Source organism: Siphateles boraxobius, unplaced genomic scaffold (assembly GCF_051911475.1).
Source record: "Siphateles boraxobius isolate OS27281-9 unplaced genomic scaffold, OSU_SipBor_1 8, whole genome shotgun sequence".
NCBI lineage: Eukaryota > Metazoa > Chordata > Actinopteri > Cypriniformes > Leuciscidae > Siphateles > Siphateles boraxobius.
Window position 1 is genome coordinate 31156586 of NW_027509208.1, and position 17791 is coordinate 31174376.

The following is a 17791-nucleotide window of genomic DNA, read 5'->3' on the forward strand; positions in this document are numbered from 1 at the left end:
AGGAGTCTCAGAGGAGTATATGACATAAGACTTCACCACAATGGATCCAGCAGTTCAGATCATCCGCCTACATCAAGGTAATCAACCCCTTGAGAACCATATCCAGGATTTCTTGAACATTGCTAATTTCTCTAACCTCCCAGACTATGCTCTGGTTGATGAGGGCTCTTCCTCTAAACTTTCTTTTGGGGTGGGAATCATGCAGCAAGCTCCGATGGCCACTGAGCTTGGCCCATCAGTCACCTGCATGCCCAGGTCTGATGATTGCTAGTCCTGTGTTTTATGTACCTCCCTGTCTTTTGGTTCCCACACCAGAGCCTGAGCTTCTTCACGTCATGCCTGCTGAGCCTGAGCTTCTTCACGTCATGCCCGCCGAGCCTGAGCATCTTCACGTCATGCCCGCCTGTGTCAGCTACGGAAGACACAGCACTCATCATAGTCGCCACAGCTATTTTGAGTGTGTGGGCTGCATACACGTCGGCTCCAGCCCGTGAGACCTCGGGGAAAATAGCCGCCCTTCCAGAGTCTCATCCTGTCATAGCCGCCCTTCCAGAGTCTCGTCTCGTCATGGCTGCCACGCCTGTGTCTTTCGGACAAGATGGCTGCCGCCAAGACAGTGTCTTCAGACAAGATGACTACCACCACGTCTGTATCTTCAGTCAAGATGGCCGCTTCTACACTTGTGTCTACACTGGTGTCTTGAGACAAGATGGCCGCCTCTGCCCCTGAAGCGTCGGCTCCCCCCTGGATGCCTGCACAGCCTGCTCCGTCCTGGACGCCTGCTCAGCCTGCTTCACCCTGGACACCTGCTCAGCCTGCTCCGCTCTGGACTCATGCTCCGCCCTGGACACCTGCCCGGCCTGCTCCGCCCTTGACGCCTGCTCCACCCTAACCGCCTGCTCAGCCTCAGTCCCTCCATCCCGCCCCCAGGTCTGCCTCCCTCCTGGACAATTCTGAGCGTCTGGAAGCCGCTCCTTTGAGGGTTGATTACCTTGATCCATTATCACATTCACCTGTGTCTCATTATCTTGTTTAGCTCACCCCATATAAGCCTGGTTTTCAGTATCTGCAAAGTCTTGTTTAGTGTTTGTACTACAATTCTGAGCGTGTTTCTGTGTGTCCTGGTTACCCTGATTCTGTGTCTGTTCCCCCTGGGATTTCTCTCCATGCCTCAGCCCTTTTCTGTTATTGTTTGGATTGCTTGTTTGTGTTTGACCCTCTCCTGGATTTGTCTTTATATTACCCTGTTCAATAAAACTGCATCTGGATCCTCCACCTTCGTGTCTCAGCAGTACGTGACACAAATGAAATACAGTGCTTTAATTTCAGGAAGGTCTTCTAACATTACTGTTTAGGTAAGAATATGGCCTACAAAATAAATCTAATAATAAAAATAACATTTCATAGTTTTCACTGTATAAATTGATATATTTTTGCTTATTAAAGTTATGCATTCAAGAGCTGTGAGTAATTTACTCTTTGCCTTTTGTTGTTTGATTCACATTAATGGTGCAATCGTCAGCAGGTTTATTAGGCTGCTGCTACGTTAAAACTGAATGCAGATGATACACATCATATTTTCTCCCAACTATTTACACCCATTTAAGACATAAACTGTATTTGAGTAAATACTCTCCAAGCCAGTCATTTTGAAATATTTTAGTGTTTATTTGGTTGTTTAGACGTGCACACAAAGCTACTGATAAGTATAATTTGCTTGTAGTTGCTGTCACTTTCGGACTGCACACACATAAACCACCTTGAAGTTGGAAACAGAGTTTCTTGCGCAGATTCTTGTGCTTTTAATAGCTCTTTTTATAATCAAACATGTCCCGCCATTTAGCAGCAGTTTCGGTCCCCATCCCTACTTGTTCCCCATGTACATACTATACAATAACTGGGTAATAACTAGGTACTAACCTTGAATCTACCTCTAAACCTCACCTTAAGCCTTACCTTATATTTCTCAGTTCTTTCTTAGGTAAGAACAGGTAAGTGTACATACTGTAAAATAAAATGCAACCCATCACCGTTTATGTGACAATGGTAACATAAAAGACAAGTTGGACAGCTTTCCTGAACAGGCAGGGATATGTGTCATTTAATGTCAGTTTAAGACTGATTCACCACCCATATTCAGAATTTCAGGAAGGCAACACCCGTAAAACTAACTTGTGTCAAACGTTATTATCATTTAAAAATACATATTCCAAGCTTTGTAAAGACATACATTTCAAGTCTGTCTGACAAACAGTCGCTGAGTTACAGATCCTTTTCTGTCACGTTTCAGAATGAACTTCACATTGAGAGAGACGGCAGAACGCGCATCATGTTTATTTTCTTTATTTTACGAAAAACACGTATTTTGTTTTTTATCATGAGTGTACACAAATAAAAGAAGACATTTAACAGTTTTTAATTATGTATAACAATTATAAGTAAGATCAAAATCAACAGAGTATTTTGAGTCTCTTTTGCACTGATAAGAAAAAAAGTGATACCTGCGATACCGTCGACCCCAGAGGGTTAAACCAGGTACTGGTAGCTTTGGCACTGTGTGCAGGTGCCAAGTCCTGTTGGAAAATGAAATCTGCATCTCCATAAAGTTGGTCAGCAGCAGGAAGCATGAAGTGCTCTAAAACTTCCTGGTAGATGGCTGCGTTGACCTTAGACCTCAGAAAACACAGTGGACCAACACCAGCAGATGACATGGCACCCCAAACCATCACTGACTGTGGAAACTTTACACTGGACTTCAAGCAACGTGGATTCTGTGCCTCTCCTCTCTTCCTCCAGACTGGAAGCAAGGTCTGCGACCTTGATTTCCAAAGGAAATGCAAAATGTACTTTCATCAGAGAACATAACTTTGGACCACTCAGCAGCAGTCCAGTCCTTTTTGTCTTTAGCCCAGGCGAGACGCTTCTGACGCTGTGTCTAGTTCAAGAGTGGCTTGACACAAGGAATGCGATAGCTGAAACCCATGTCTTACATACGTCTGTGCGTGGTGGTTCTTGAAGCACTGACTCCAGCTGCAGTCCACTCTTTGTGAATCTCCCCCACATTTTTGAATGGGTTTTGTTTCACAATCCTATCCAGGGTGCGGTTATCCCTATTGCTTGTACACTTTTTTCTACCACATCTTTTCCTTCCCTTCGCCTCTCTATTTATGTGCTTGGACACAGAGCTCTGTGAACAGCCAGCCTCTTAAGCAATGACATTTTGTGTCTTGTGCAAGATGTCAATGGTCGTCTTTTGGACAGCTGTCAAGTCAGCAGTCTTCCCAATGATTATGTAGCCTACAGAACTAGACTGAGAGACCATTTAAAGGCCTTTGCAGGTGTTTTGAGTTAATTAGCTGATTAGAGTGTGGCACCAGGTGTCTTCAATATTGAACCTTTTCACAATATTCTAATTTTCTGACATACTGATTTTGGGGTTTTCCTTAGTTGTCAGTTATAATCATAAAAATTAAAAGGAATGAACACTTGAAATATATCAGTCTGTGTAATGAATGAATATAATATCCAAATTTCAATTTTTGAATGGAATTAGTGAAATAAATAAACTTTTTGATGATATTCTAATTATATGACCAGCACCTGTAGTGTTAAAATGACTGTTGTGTCAATCTAAAATCCTTCCACTAATGGTCTGTGAAGTGGTGAAGAACAACGGTGTCCCACAGGTTCTTGCACTCTCATCCACAGACGCCTTGTTTTTCCCACGGTAAGATCCATTTTACTGCTTAATAAATATATGCAGCACAGCAAAAAGCAGCAAATAGAAAAGTAGCAATTGTAGGAGGATAGTTTGCATGTGCCAACAGCAGGAAACTCTGCACATTCGTGCAATGAGCATGTCAAAAGATAAAAACCCGATGTGAAGCTTGTGATATAAAATGGGGAAGCAAACACATGTATGGTCAAAAAAGAGAGTAATCGAAAGCCCTCAGTCCGCAGCAAATATCTAGATACTTACATTGCCACCAACCCCTGCCATCCCCGACCCACCCCTATAGGCACATGGAGTAAAATGAAATTAATAAGGAATGTTGAAAAGAATGATACTTTGAAACTAAACCGCCAGTAGGTGGCGTCAGGCGACTGTCTTAGTGAGCGAGTCATTGAGTCATTCATTCAAACGATTCGTTTAAACGGCTAATTTATTCAGAATAAGGCAGTTTATGAATGGGTAATTAAATCTTTGACTCAAACGATTCGTTCAAAACGCTGAATTATTCAGTAATGACACATGGCTGAGTGTTCCTGTGAGATGCGTTATGGTTCTGTGGTGATCTTCGTTTGGAACTATTTTCCCTGAACCTCCAGAACCAAAACGGTCATTGCGTCTAAAATGTAAGTGACTCAATTTTAACTATTTGTTTATTGGACTGTTATGAAATGGGGTGGGGGGGGGGTGGTCAAAAACATGCTCAAAAACATAAATAAAAAAAAAAGGCTTTTATTTGAGAGATGCTGTCTTTGCATTTGAACATTGCACATTTTAAACATGACACGCATTAGCTGAATAAACGTTAGCCAATACAAAATAGTTGACAATGAATAGACAGGAGTCCAATAATAGCAAAACGAATCACTTATTCTAAAAATAATATCAAGTATAAGTTAGATGAATCCGACATATAATGAGTGCCGTGTTACCAGTAAAACGTTCGTCATTTAACGAATTTTAAAAACACGGATGGATAATACAAAATACTTTCTGAAATTTTGACCGAAAAAAACACAACCAAGAACAAAATTTAAACTTAGCCCGTCAATTTTCATTTTACAATTATCTTCTCTCTGTGTGCGCGGGTGAAAGTGTTTGTGAGAGAGAGCTCGCGCAACACTGATACAACGGTACTTTTTAATCCATAACTAACTATTGCGCTAGTTTTCATACAAAATAAATATGTAACATAATTAGGTACTTTAGAAATTATTAACATAATAATGTAACACATGCAGGCTACGTTTCTCAACACTGAGAATGAATAAATAAATGCATGTTTCTCCAGACTCGCGCTTATCAGTAATCCACAAATCAGAGAACTTTCATAATCACTAAGCCACAGCGATTTTAATTTTATTTAGATTTATTGTTCAGCATTACTTAAAGCTGCAGTCCGTAACTTTTATGGGTTAAAAATTATCCAAAATAATAATAATAATAAAAAAATAAAAAAAGTGAGTACTGGAGATTCACCAGTTGTAAAACTAGTGGTGGGCTGTTATCGGCGTTAACGTACTGCGTTAACGTGAGACTCTTATCGGGCGATAAAAAAAATATTGCCGTTAATCCATTCTCAAAGTTGGGTTGGGAGCTGAGTCTATACTACGCAAGCTATGATGACTTTCACCTTGATATTTTAGCGCGGATGTATACCTAGCCGAATTGCACTGTAGGGGGTAGGGATGGGAATTGAAAACCGGTTCCACTCGAGAACCGGTTCTAAGTTTTATTAACCATCGATATTGTATGCCCTCGACGTTAAAGATTCCTCTTATCGATGCTCCTGCTCCGAGTCCCAGCCATAATATACACTACAGACCGCAAACTCAACTTTCCCTTTTGTCCTTTATCGGGCACCATAGCGCAACGTCCTATACGCATCTGTGCATCATTCATGATGTCAAAGCGATTTGAGCAGAGGAGGTAAACATGGAGGGGTGGAAAAGACGATCTAAAGCTTGGCTTTATTTTACTAAACGAGACAAATTATGCTGTTCCCTGTTTGCAATAACAGGGTTTTTCCTGCATTGAATTTTTTTTAGTGCCCGCCAAAGCGAATTTCTGTCCCACCAAAGTCTTATTTGATCGTTTAGTAATGTAGATGAACTGCTGCACTTGTGACAGGGCACATGTTTAACTGAAAGCACGAGCAGAGAGAGAGAGAGAGAGACCCGGTCGTGAGCTCGCGCACTCTCTCACTTCGATGCCAGGCGACTTCACCGTCTCCAAACTAAGCGCTGTCTTGCTCTCTCTCCCTCACACATATTAACCAAAATAAATTGACACGATGTTAAAAGGTCGGAAGACCAAAGTTTCATGTGGAGCATTCGGAGATTTTGTTTTCCTGAATTACCGCTGGGTGTGAATTGTGCTAAAATAAGTTACCTTATCTTCTCTGAAAAGCGTTCCACACATTCAGCTGACAGTCTCAAGTACAAACCTAATCGCAAAGCATCCCTTAGCTAATGCTGTAGATGCCGGGCCAAGCACTGATGTAGCGCAGGGGAAGAGTCGTCGTCAAACTACTATGTTTGAGTGCAACCGAGGCAAGCCCGTCAGCACAGCTCTATCAGTTAGTAAACCCAAGTACATCTGATTGAATGTATTTTTATTTTTATTTAAATTTTTTATTTTCATCACCAATTATCATAGTAGAACAGCTTTCTCAAGCAGTTTGTGATGCATTTTGGAAACAGGAGATGAGCCCCTGGTCTAAAGTAAGTCTTTGAGAACGGGTTTTTCAAGCTAGGTGGGCTTGAGAAACACGTTCTCAAAGACTTACTTTTAGTCATTATTTGGGTAGTGCACATATTCTGAATGCCTTCGGCAGAGTTCAAATGAGCCATTTTTATCTAGATTAATCTAGATTAATTTCAAGATTCCAGTGAGATTAATCTAGATTAAAAAAATTAATCTATGCCCACTATGTAAAACCCAAAAGAATTCGGACTTCGGAGTGGAAGATTGCAACCGGGCCAACGTGAAAACAGAATAAACATCGGCAGGGCTTTTGAAAGGTGGCGTGAAATCCGTGATTTGAAGGGGTTCAAAACGGACGCAGAGGCGGCTTTTTTTCTGCTGGACAGGTAAGTATTTTCAATAGTTCAATCGTGTAACAGTAGCACACTTGTTCACTTAATTCACACAGTTACAGAGTTTCCTTTGTTGTGCCTTTTTTAGTTTTGCTATTATGGTAAATATGAATTATTTTGTGCTAGCTAGGAGAGGGAGCAATTCACCTCTACTCCAATACTCCAAGAAAACCAAACCCGTCTTCTCCGTTGTCAAACATTAGAGCTGAATCAGATCGGTAAAGTGAAAATGTTCCTGTAGTAAGAAGTTATGCTTTTTTCCCCCTTAGTTGATCAGAACAAAAGTGGATGTTACTTACTTGTTCAGATGACATTTTCCAGTGAAAATTATTATGTTGGTCATACTTAACTTCCAAAAAGTAGAATGTGTGATTCTGAATGCCAGTATCCACACCTGTGCGGCGACTGACAGACGCGCAGTCTCCTCAAAACATTGTGTTCATCCACGCTGTTTCATGCCGATGTACAACTCATGTAAAGTTTATAATTCCGCAAAAAACTGCAATTACAGATTTCGAACAGAGATGGCGACAAAGAGGAAAAGCTACGGACTGCAGCTTTAAGCATTTTATAATTTTCATGGTTGAATGATGTTTTCCTTTTATCTGAGTGACCATGAATGACGGAGTATTTTAAGATAATCTGTGCGATTTGCGATCACTCCCGTGTGATCATCGACTCCAGAGGATTAAGTTAACTCAATACAATATTTCAACTTTCCACATCAGCCCATTTACCTTCAGGAGTCAGAAGTACTGTGACCACTGTACTGTCCTCGCCTATGAAATCAGTCAGACGGCGGGCTGCGGGAGTGTAAGAGGATCGAGCGGGATTCTTTATTGCTGCCGATTTTAAGTCTCCTTTTAATGATAGGTTTTACACATCTGTCAATCATCCTCGCTTGCTATTTAGGGAAGGAAACCAGCGCTATGATTGGTCGAACTCTTCTCTTTTTGCTGTTGCTTGATTTGAGGACTGCCAGGTTTTTGCGTAGTTTAGAGTGACAAATCGTACTAGCGTACTTTGAGGTCAAAATGCGTATACTCTACACAAAATGCATACAGGTTGGCAGGTCTGCATTTGGATTATTGGACAATGTCAAAATATAGTGACTCTGCAGAGTTTTGTATTCAAAGGCATATAAAGGGAACCATTGACACAGAGAAGAAACTCTTCACATGTGCTCGCGCTCTTGTCCGCTACTGAACATCAGAACACAAACAATGATCAAATGCACATCGACGGATCTTTTTTGTCTGATATCCAAATTGTAATCAAATGTATATTTCTACAAGCATGTTTAAACTGGTTAACTGTGTCTACGGCAGGCAAAGGCATTTTTCAAACGAGTTTGCACGCCACTGCGCAATACACACACATTACCGCGGGATGGTGGCTGTTCATTTCATTTGTGGACAAGCTTATTTAATGTAAACCTATAAATTAATGTATATGTCGAAAAAACAGACAATGTCATACTTTGTAGTGGTGCTATCGTGGTGTAATAATCAGTTTGGTTGTAAAATGTATTACCTGAATGAAATGAAATCGAATGTATCGTCATGTGGAATCATTAATGCACAGACAGTATACAAAGATGTTCAACTAATAAAGGTCTTCATCGCTGGCAAATGATATGATAGATTTGCAGATTTGCTTTCACTAGACTGTAAGTCCACGGCCACTTCATCCAATGCTCTTGATGTTCTTAAATCTTCCTGTTACGACTCCGAGTCGAGTGTAAATTGAAAGCGTTTCAGACGATTCAGTACGTGCATGAAACTGAACAGATCATTCAAACTGATTTGCGAACCGATTTAGACAGATCAGCCAACTTGCTTGATGAAGTCTTTGAACAGAATCAACTCAAAAGAGTGATTCATTTGTAAATTGAGCAACGCTCATGCCCATAAAAAAGATACAGCGCGCTTGGAATAAACTACGCATTTAACAACATGTATTGCATTTAAATAAATTAACGAGATGAATGTCGCCCAACGTTACGAAGTAAAAGTACAGTTTTTTCATAAGAAATGTACTTGAGTTAAAGTTAAAGTACCCACATTTAAATCTATTCTTAAAAGTACAAATATTACTTTAAGTAAATGTACTTCGTTACTACAAACCTCTTACTGTACGTTCACACCGCCGCTGACTTGAGCTTCCAAAGCTACCGGAAGTCATTCATTTTCAATAGAAGCTGCCTTCTCTCAGCTGCAAGGAGTGTCAAATCCATCGGCGTCGCATTTTGGGCGTTTTGAGCGTCAATCAGAAAGTTGAAAGTAGCTCAACTTTATGGCAATGAGCTATGACGTGGTTCAGCGACAAGCAGCGGCAAAACGCCAGCAACCAATCGGAATATAGACCTCCTCCGCGCTGGCTGATTCCGGAAAAACATACAAAGTAAACTTTCGTTCCTACCAAAACATTAGTTCAGAGAAAATGGAGGAGAAGCTAATAATCCCATTGCTGAGTTTACTATTATTTATGATATGACGTTGTTTGCTTATAGGGACTAGTTAGAAAAGAACGAGGCATGGGATAAAATAGATGGGTTGGTTTACATTTTTGTTCTTAAAGTTTAACTTATTTTAACTTGAATGACGTGTTTTTTAAAACGCTGTGACATGTGCGAGACGCAGCAAAAGACACGAAGCTCGAGCACAAAGTCGACCGCATGTTTACATTGTTAAATAGAAAAGCAGTGAAGTGGAATGCAAAAACACCAATCTCATGTGACATTTCATGTTGTGACACTTCTCTTCTCCCTGCTACTTCAGAGCGACCAAAGCGCCAACAAGCTTCCCCGTACTTTTTGACAAGTGTCCTTGACAGGGCGGCCAGAGCTTCTTTTCCGCTCAAGTCGTCGGCGGTATGAACGTACAGATACAATCAGACCCCGCCACCCCTCCCTTAAAAAAAACTCTTCAGATCGGCACTATTCACACAAGTCACCCAAACTGACCTGAAAAAACGAGAGGCGCCATAAAGCATCTCTGATAAAAGCACACACATCACCCGATCACTTTATTTAGTGTTCATGTAAACACTTGGCAATAACATGACCCAAGTACGAAGTGAAGTCAGATGGGTTTTTTTCTTTGTGGACCAGGGGCCGGTTGCACCAGCTGTGCGGAAGTTACAACTTAGCCTAGTTTTGACGTAAATGGGAACTAAGCTACAACTTACGAACTACTAAATATTTTTACGTTGCACCATTAAACTTAGTTTAAACGTAACTCTACGTTACAACTAAATATTTACGGCAGCGTCCGATCAGGAGTAACGGTTGGAATAAAATATCAGACAGACTAAACAGGATCAATAAGCTCTTCTTTTACCTGACAGACTTTAATTCTTTAAACATATACTGTATGATAATGCTGACATTTACTGTACACTCGCTTACATTTTAAGAGAGAGAACATTATGTGTAAAGATAACTTTGTTAGCGGCTCTTTAAAGGAATAGTTCACCCAAAAATGAAAATTCTGTCAGTGTTTACTCATCCTCATGTTGTTCCAACCCCGTAAGACCTTCGTTCATCTTCGGAACACGAATTAAGATATTTTTGATGAAATCTGAGAGCTGGATCACTCCTCCATACTAGTATATCTTAATTCGTGTTCCGAAGATGAACGAAGGTCTTACAGGGTTGGAACAACATGAGGGTGAGTAAATACTGACAGAATTTTCATTTTTGGGTGAACTATCCCTTTAGCACCAACCCGTCCTAAACAGCACCACTGTGTGCATCGGTCCATGTTGTGCATGTCAAATATCAGTCATAATCCATAAACGTACTGATATCTTATGTTTTTTATATCAATATTTATTTATTGATCCTTATTTCATTTCAAATATAGTTTCTGAATGTTATTTACTTATAAAAACACTTATGTTATTCATGACCAAGTATCGTATTTAATGGAAACTTATTTTTACCGTTAGTAACGTGAGGCAAAAGTTGTTAGAATGAAGGATAAACTGAAATTCACGGCAATTCAACACAACTTCTGCTCATGTATTTGAAGGCTGCTACTGGTTCATCGAGGCTAAACGTCATATTATGCAACTATGCATTACTTTACGGAGAGCTTACGACCTACTAGCTACGTTCTGCCTTACGAACAAAAGGTGCAACGGAATATAGTACAGAGTTAGTTACAAACTAGCTAGTAGTTACTAAGCCTCTAGTGTGGACTTTACGTTCCAATTTAAGAAAAAACTTACGAACGGCTGGTGCAACCCTAGCCAGTTCTGCTCCGCCCGCCCTGTGGAGGGCTCAAACCAGCTATAGTAGGCATGGCAGATGTCCAAGCAAACAAAGGCTGCTAAATACTAGGTGGACACCATACATTTGGAGTAATGTCAAATTATGAACTGTTCATAAGACTAGGAATTTTTTTTGATTTTGATTTCATTGTGCTTTACAGTGGAAATTCCTACAGAATATAAAATCCAAATTCTTACCTCTTTCATTAGTTTTCCCGGCACAGACTTAAATATCTTCCCTGCAGAGAAAAGCAAAAAATTCAAAAACAAAATTAATTCATTCAAGTGAATTAATTAGTCCACAGTAATTTATTTCACAGTGTCCTTGTTACATGTACTTAGATAACATTAAATGATGCATAATTACATGCAATTAACCCTCAACCAAAACCTAACCCTATAGTAAGTACATAGAGTTCCCACACCTTGGTTAACTTCAAATGCAAGGACATTTCAGGGACTTTCTAGGTCAAATACCCTCAAATTCAAGGACTTAATGTAGGAACACATTTCAAGTGAAAGCAAGGTTACATCGTATTACCCTGTAAGATACATTGTTACAGTTACAGTTAGTTGTGTCAGTTATAGTTAGTTGTGTCAAACTACTATGCAAAAAAGCATTTTTTGGCCATATGACAGAGATCTGATATTCTATTTGTTGTATTTCTGTTTTGCATAAAACAGAAGAATATTCGGTATATTAACTTTTGCATCGACTTTATTGAAAAGAGCTTAGACTCATGTAACCAGAAGTTTTAAAGGTGCACTGTGTAATTTTTAGCGGTATCTAGTGGTGAGGTTGCGAATTGCAACCAACAGACGTTATGGTAGTCTGAGACAAAGATAAATGAAGATTGTTTACTTAATTATTCAGTAAAATGATATGTTATTGCGTATATTATTGTTACTTGTTCATCATTGTGTCAGTGTTTTATTAGCTGACTTTTGCTAGCTTCTTTGCACAAAGAACAACATAGTGACAAAACGCGTTTGTCTGTTTAGGGCTCCTGAAGAAACATGGTGGCGCAAAATTGGTATTTCAATGTAAGGGGACCCGCGATGAATGTAGATAGAAACGGCTCAGTCTATAGTAATAAAAACATAATTTCATTATGTAAGGTCTTTATACACCTCTGAAAATATAGTTATATATATGATATATATATGATGAATATATGATATTGCATTTCTGTCAACAGACCCTCCTAAATATTACAAAATGCACCTTTAAGATATATGAATAGCTTTTAAGTTTTTCTTGCCTCATGGATTTACATTATCTTAACAAGCAAAGCAATTCAACATTACATAAAATATTTGGACAACAGATTATCACAAATGTTATATGTTTATTGAAAACAATGTACAAGCCCTATTCGGACGTTAATTGTTTCTCATGTGTTGTGGACGTCTGTAAAAATAAATTTGCATCATGCATGGCACCTCAGTGATAAAACTCACGCATTCGGATGGCGATCTATAGACGGTGGAAGAGCGAGTTTTGTAAGTCCACTAACACACGAACGCGCTGTTCACGTGGTCAGTCGTACAACTGTCTGTTGTAAATGAAATGTCATATGCTTGGAAAAATACGAATAAATTTGTATTTTATTTCATAAAATAATGTATCATATAATTATTTAATTCTCATTTATAAAAATTGGAATTGGAGTGTATGCCATATTTGAAATGTTTTTTATATTCTTGCATTTTCTCAAAAGGATGTAATTAAAAAAAGTTAATGCAGCCTCCTGAGGTTAAAATAAAGATGCATGGTTTGTATTTTTTATGATGTGCATAATAGCCTACATATTTTAAAATTGGAACTTATATTGCTGTCACAATAACGGCCCATTTCAAATGTTTACATGCTTTTTTCTTTTTCTCCTTTTTGTTCACTAAGGTAGAGCGGGTAATTAAATCTATTTCTTGTAAATACTTTCCAGCATTTCAGTAATAAAGTACATCTTTAAAAATTACAGTTTAGCTCAACAGTTATCGTACTTATGGTGATCGGCAGGGATCAAAAAGGATTTAAATGGTGATTTTTTTAACTTATCTCTTCTTGTAAACTCGAGATTTGGATTCGGATGGCAATTAAACCACCACACGACCTTGGTGTTTATCAAAAACATATCACAACATAATGCAGATCATTATAAAACATCAAATATCTTGAAACTTGCATTTTCCAGGCATCACGTTTCAGCGGTTTCAGCCTATTTTTGCAATGTTTCAAGGTGTGTCTGTGAAACGTTGAGGTACCATCGTAGAAGTTTTGTGCGCGCGTGAAGTCATGGCAACGTACAACACAAAGCACCTCATGCAGGAAACACTTAAGGTAATGCATAAATACATGTAACTAAGGTAAATCAAGCAAGCTATTATGCACAAGCCAAGAAGTGTTGGCAAAATAACACAAGAGCGGGCCGGAGGGAATAAGATGGCATTTTTCCCAGAAAACTTATTGCACAATTATTGCACAAAAATTCAAGCACTTTCAAGGACCTGTATCTGTGAATGTTTATTTTCAAAAACTTTTCAGGCCCTTGAAAAAAAATATTTCACATTCACAAACTTTCAAGGATTTCAAGCACTCGAGGGAACCCTGAGTACATGTTGTTAATCATAATTACTTATTAATTAAATAGATAAATACACAATGACACATTAAAATAAAGTGTAAGCGAGTCTACTTTCACCATGTTTTATAGACTTTTTTGCGTTTACAGTTTTTTGGCCTCTGTTTGTTTAACATCCCCCTGATTCTAAGTATTAAACTTTGGGACTCCCTCCGTAATCCCTAACAGATGCTGTCAAGTTGTGTCAGACTGGATAAGAAAAGCATGTGGGATTGAAGTTAAAGTGATTGAGCAGAGTTTCTCACGGACAGGAATGAAAGAACCAATAATCACTCTAGCCATCTGTGTGTTATATCACTCTCAAGCACTGCCAAAAAACTTTGGCTAGCCCTCAATGGCCCACAGCTGCTGAAAGCACAAGGGGTTTCAAGTTCTTAAATATTAATTACATATTAGGGGTGCAACAGTTTGGTCTGTACCGTAGTTTTGGGGCCACGATCCGGAATGATTTTGGTATCATTCTAAATTACTTAAAGCAAAGCTCAATGAAAAAGGAATAACAGGGCTGCTCTGAGATAAGCATACATGCTTCAGTCTTCAAAAAGACTATCCACTGGAAAGCTAAACAAAGTAAGGTCAAGCTAATGCTGTAATTACAGTAACCAAGGATGATGAATCTGTAGATTGTGTCAGACTGCAGCTCTGACGGGGACACAAGCTTATTTCAGGCTCCTCAAGAAAGTCAGATTTGTTATAACTTTTAGTACACTGATAACCCTTTGTTGCATCATTTTCGCAATATTTACCCAATAGGGATGCATCTGGCCGAAGCCAAAAACCTTTTTTGGAAAGGCTCGGATTATGGCTTTGAAACGATTAACGAATAATTCTGCTGAAGAATAGAATAAAATCTTCGGCAGACACAGTCACTCCTCGTGTTTGTTTGACAGATGAGCCAGGGGAAAACATGATAAACCTCTAAAATCACTACGCAATAATGAATGCGTGAAGTCAGTAAGTGTAAACTCTAATGAATTGAGCAAAAATCAAATAGCTGTGTTGCTGTCTCCATGTGTCTCAGAGAAATCAGAATGTGGCAAGAGTAATATTAACTAAAATGCCACATAATACACATGGGGCCAGATTTACAGTACTAACAGCTTGCACCAGCGCAAACCCTCTTTTACCATTAAAAAAACTACGCTCAGGATTTACTAAAGACACGCAGTGAAAACTGAGCTCTGAAAAGGAGTGGACACAGTTATTTTTTGGGCTGACCTTATTGCACATTAATTTGTAGAAGTTTACCTTTCAGACGGATAAAAAAATAAAAAAATATATATCAACCCTTGGGCTTAAAATAAAACAAGTGCAAAGTGCCAGGTGCCAGATCATTTGTTTGAGGACAAAACAAAGCTACAAATTAACAGATTTTGTTTACCATAATCTGGTAGTTTATGCACAACTTTCTATCTTTCCGCTGAAAAAAAGGCACACAGTCGTTGTCCCAAAACATTGTTTAACTCATGTTGTCTAAATGATTCATGGGCTTCCTGAAAATTCTCCGAACACATTCTTTTCCCCCACGGCTGACTGTTATCTAGCAAATCTACGACCCAACTTAAAAAGCCTGGACAACTTTCAATGCAAAGCCATTTTTGTTCATGATTGTTGATGCCATATTCCCGGAGCACCAGAGGATGATTAGGACCCAAAGGACCCCCATCACTGGCATAAAGTCTAGGGTTCTGACACCGCCTGCAAATAACCAGTTGGCCAATTAAATTTACCCTGAAATAATGCACAATTTTGGGTAAGCTGATCTAGTTGGCTCTGTTGCTGCTTTAATATCTCCTTTAACTCAACCAATTCTAGAGGCATAACACTAGGAATGGCAATGCAGAACCACTGCAGTCTACTTACCGATATTGCTTCAAATTCCCGATAGTAACATTTAACAGGTTGCATGCAGATTTATTACATACAAATCGCTTAAGCTTCCTACGAAGAGCACAATTACAAACAATCTCAATAAACTGATCACACAAAAGTGTGTCTGAATTGTGTAATTAGGGGCATTTTTTAAACTTTCCCCATTAAACCAAGTAATGCATGCAAGAACTCCTGCACTGTCAGAAAAAAAAGTGCACAAATTGTACGTTTAGGGGAACAACAGAACCCTTAAAGGAACAACTTTATACCTTATCTGCTGAGGGTTGCCAACTCTCACGCATCTGGCGTGACACTCACGCATTCAGCCTCAATCTCACGGTCTCACACTCAACAAAGAAATCTCACGCTAAATTAGACATTCTTCTGTGCTGTATTTTTTTTCACTCATGTGCACTAATTTCTGAATTACTATAAGCAAGTTCAGGCTCTTAACTACTGATTGAACCACTACATTTTCTCACGCAGAGAAAAATCGCGGACAAAGAGGACACTGACACCGACAGGGGTCTCCAACACGTCGCTCGCGAGCTTCCAGTAGCTCGTGGCCTGATTGGAGGTAGCTTGCCAAGGGGACGTTCACATATCGCGTCTTTTGCGGGCTCAAGTTCGTTATTTCAAATGTAGGAAGCTCATAATTGAAGCGACGCGCTCATTTTTTCCAGGCGCAGTGAGATGAAAAAATGCATTAGCTACTAAAACTTCTTTGTCCTTGTGGAGAGCGCAGTGCATGGTTGCATAGCAACGACAGACGCCACGGAAAAATCGTACAGAATTTTACTATTAATAATAAAAGATAAACTAATGTGCTTTGTAAACCTCAGTAATTTATCTTTTTTGACTCATTCTTTCTATAAAAATGATTAAAAGGCTGAAATATGCAAGGTTTCTTTTTATAAATCTTTTTTGTCAAAACTTTATTTGAACTTGTAGGCTACATACTAGTAGATAACATGTCCAGTACTCCTTTAAAATCTGGCCATCATTTTTAATGTTGTTATTTTAATGTTTATGTAAACAAAAAGTGCATATTAATGCAAATTATATTTGTTATTTGCTGGTTTTCGACATAAAACTTGGTGAATTGATTTTATTGTGTAGTATTAGTACTTTTTGAACAGGATTCTGTGATAACCGTGATCATTTTAGTCACTATAATCATGAAATGAAATTTCCATGCCATTTCTTCTCTAGTTAAGATGCACAATAAAATCAACTATAATTATGTTTTACAGTATAATATGCAAAGTACAATTTTCTTTAAAAAAATGTATCTCTGATTCTGTTCTTTTCTCTGACATTTAAGGGTGACATATGTGGGCCTACAAAAACTCTTTTAGGTCTAAAACAGTTTAGATAGTTGTTAATATGAGAGTTATGAGATATTATTTCAGAGATTAAAGTATTGTATTACATGAGTAGCTCTCGCCCACTATCTTTTTTAAAAAGTAGCTCTCAAATGAAAAAAGGTTGGAGACCCCTGGACTATACAGAGAAGGTTACTTTTGATATGGAACAAATTCTCAGCTGTCAGATGTGCGGTTTGTCGCTTTTAAATGTGACAGATCGCTGTAGCGCGTCAGTTCAAGCCACCCCCCCCCCAACCCCAACCCCAACCCCAACCCCAACAAATCTCACTCCAAGCAAAACTCAAAAGTTGGCAACTCTGTCGGAGTTGAGCTTCAACAAGTTCAGACATTTCCCAAAAGCAGCAATGACTTTATGAATTTCTTTACAAGACTGATACTATTTTTTATAACAATGCAACCGACAGCTAGTATTGCATCAGATAGTGCAGTGTAAATCCTCTGAGGAACAATTTTTTTTCGTTTGAATTAAGATTATTTTTCTTACTCCATTGGCAGATGATTTTTCTTGTTTTGTTTAGGTTGTCAGAAAACTTTTTTTTTTTTTTTTGCCATTTTACATATTTATGTAAATGCATCTTGATTTAAGGATTTTTAGATATTTGGACTGGAAACAAGACAAAAATACTATGTAAGAAAAGCATTTTTGCAGTGTATAATTTTGCAATGACAAAATATGCAATGACCTTCCTGTTGTTTTCTAAAGAAGAAAGCTTCCAATAATGGTATGCATGACTGAAAACAATGTTCTTGCAAGATAGTAATTTTACTAAATTTACTAATAAAAGT

The 17791-nt window shown here is 38.7% G+C and overlaps 1 protein-coding gene across 4 annotated transcripts in view; it reads right to left on the reverse strand.

Moving 5' to 3' along the window:
• Window positions 1-17791, reverse strand: part of snx14 (sorting nexin 14) — a 116966-nt gene that overhangs the window by 12619 nt on the left and 86556 nt on the right. For all 4 annotated transcript variants that reach the window (XM_077219645.1, XM_077219644.1, XM_077219643.1 and 1 more), the window contains one exon: window positions 11302-11342. In XM_077219645.1, the coding sequence (XP_077075760.1) occupies window positions 11302-11342 (41 nt within the window). The remainder of the gene's footprint in view (window positions 1-11301; window positions 11343-17791) is intronic.